The sequence below is a fragment of the Octodon degus genome, unplaced genomic scaffold (genome assembly GCF_000260255.1).
Source record: "Octodon degus isolate 3935 unplaced genomic scaffold, OctDeg1.0 scaffold00064, whole genome shotgun sequence".
Taxonomy (NCBI): Eukaryota; Metazoa; Chordata; class Mammalia; order Rodentia; family Octodontidae; genus Octodon; species Octodon degus.
Window position 1 is genome coordinate 1,737,116 of NW_004524640.1, and position 1,060 is coordinate 1,738,175.

Genomic DNA, 1,060 nt, shown 5'->3' on the forward strand with positions numbered 1-1,060 from the left:
GCCCCATCATTGGAAATAATGACTCAAATCTTTCAAAAACTAGGGAAACAGAAGCACACTGCAATAGTTAATTTTATTTGTTCAAGACCTCACACTGCAAGCATTAATCCAAGCCTGGGCTTTGATTCTGTGGGCTCCTATCAGATATTAAGGAAGAAGCAAGCTGTGACCCGTGGATATGGAGGAAGGCGAAAGCTCAGGATTAGTCACAGAGTAGTTTCTACACTTCTACAGCCTAGAACACAGTAGTCACAGGTCCTTTAGGTCCTTCTGGATGTCCCACAGGGTATCCGCACTGTTCTTGAGCTGAGCGACCTCTTCATCCTTCAGCTTCTGGTTGATAACGCTGGTCAAGCCCCGAGCATTCAGGATGCAGGGAAGGCTCAGGAAGACTTCATTCTCAATGCCATACATGCCCTGCAGGAGCGGCAAAGGCATTTAGAGCAAGACCTGGAGCCCTCCCTAAGAGTGAGCCCAGCAGCTAGAACAGAAAGACTCAGGGAATTTGATAAGCATACACGCTTGCTCTAACCAGCTTCTCAGTCCTTACAACTCTCTATCTCCCCCATAACTTATGTTTTAGAGTAAATTTTATACATGGAATACACAACATGTATCATAATAAAAATTTTAACAATTGTAAGAATAAGGCTTATAATGAATTATTCTGAATGTTTTAGTGAATAATCCTCTCTGCTTGGATAGATCCATTTTAAAAAAAATTGGACAGAGGAATCTACAAATTAAATCACTTTCACAAGTGACTCATACCATCCATGAAAATTTCAAGGGAATTTAACAGATGGTACTGTTTACTAGGTAACAAGATTAGCAGATTATGACCAACCTAAGAGATCTTTTTTTTTTTTTTCTAAGAGATACTAAGTAATAACTGGAAACTACTAATATGAAAGATTTAAGATGAAAATATCAGTTTCCAAAATACTTTTCCAGTTTGTATAAGGTAATTTATTCACAAGCTTTCTAACAGATTATTCTGTTAGTATTGTTTTGTTTTGTTTTTGGTGCTGAGGACTGAACCTAGGGCTTCCAGCTTGCT

At 38.8% G+C, this 1,060-nt stretch overlaps 1 protein-coding gene across 1 annotated transcript in view; it reads right to left on the reverse strand.

Moving 5' to 3' along the window:
• Nucleotides 1–40: 40 nt before the first annotated feature.
• The window catches only part of Ldhb (lactate dehydrogenase B), a 24,335-nt gene continuing 23,315 nt past the window's right edge, over nucleotides 41–1,060 (reverse strand). The window contains exon 8 of the mRNA XM_023718935.1: nucleotides 41–417. Within this exon, the coding sequence (XP_023574703.1) occupies nucleotides 250–417 (168 nt within the window). The 3' untranslated portion in view covers nucleotides 41–249. The remainder of the gene's footprint in view (nucleotides 418–1,060) is intronic.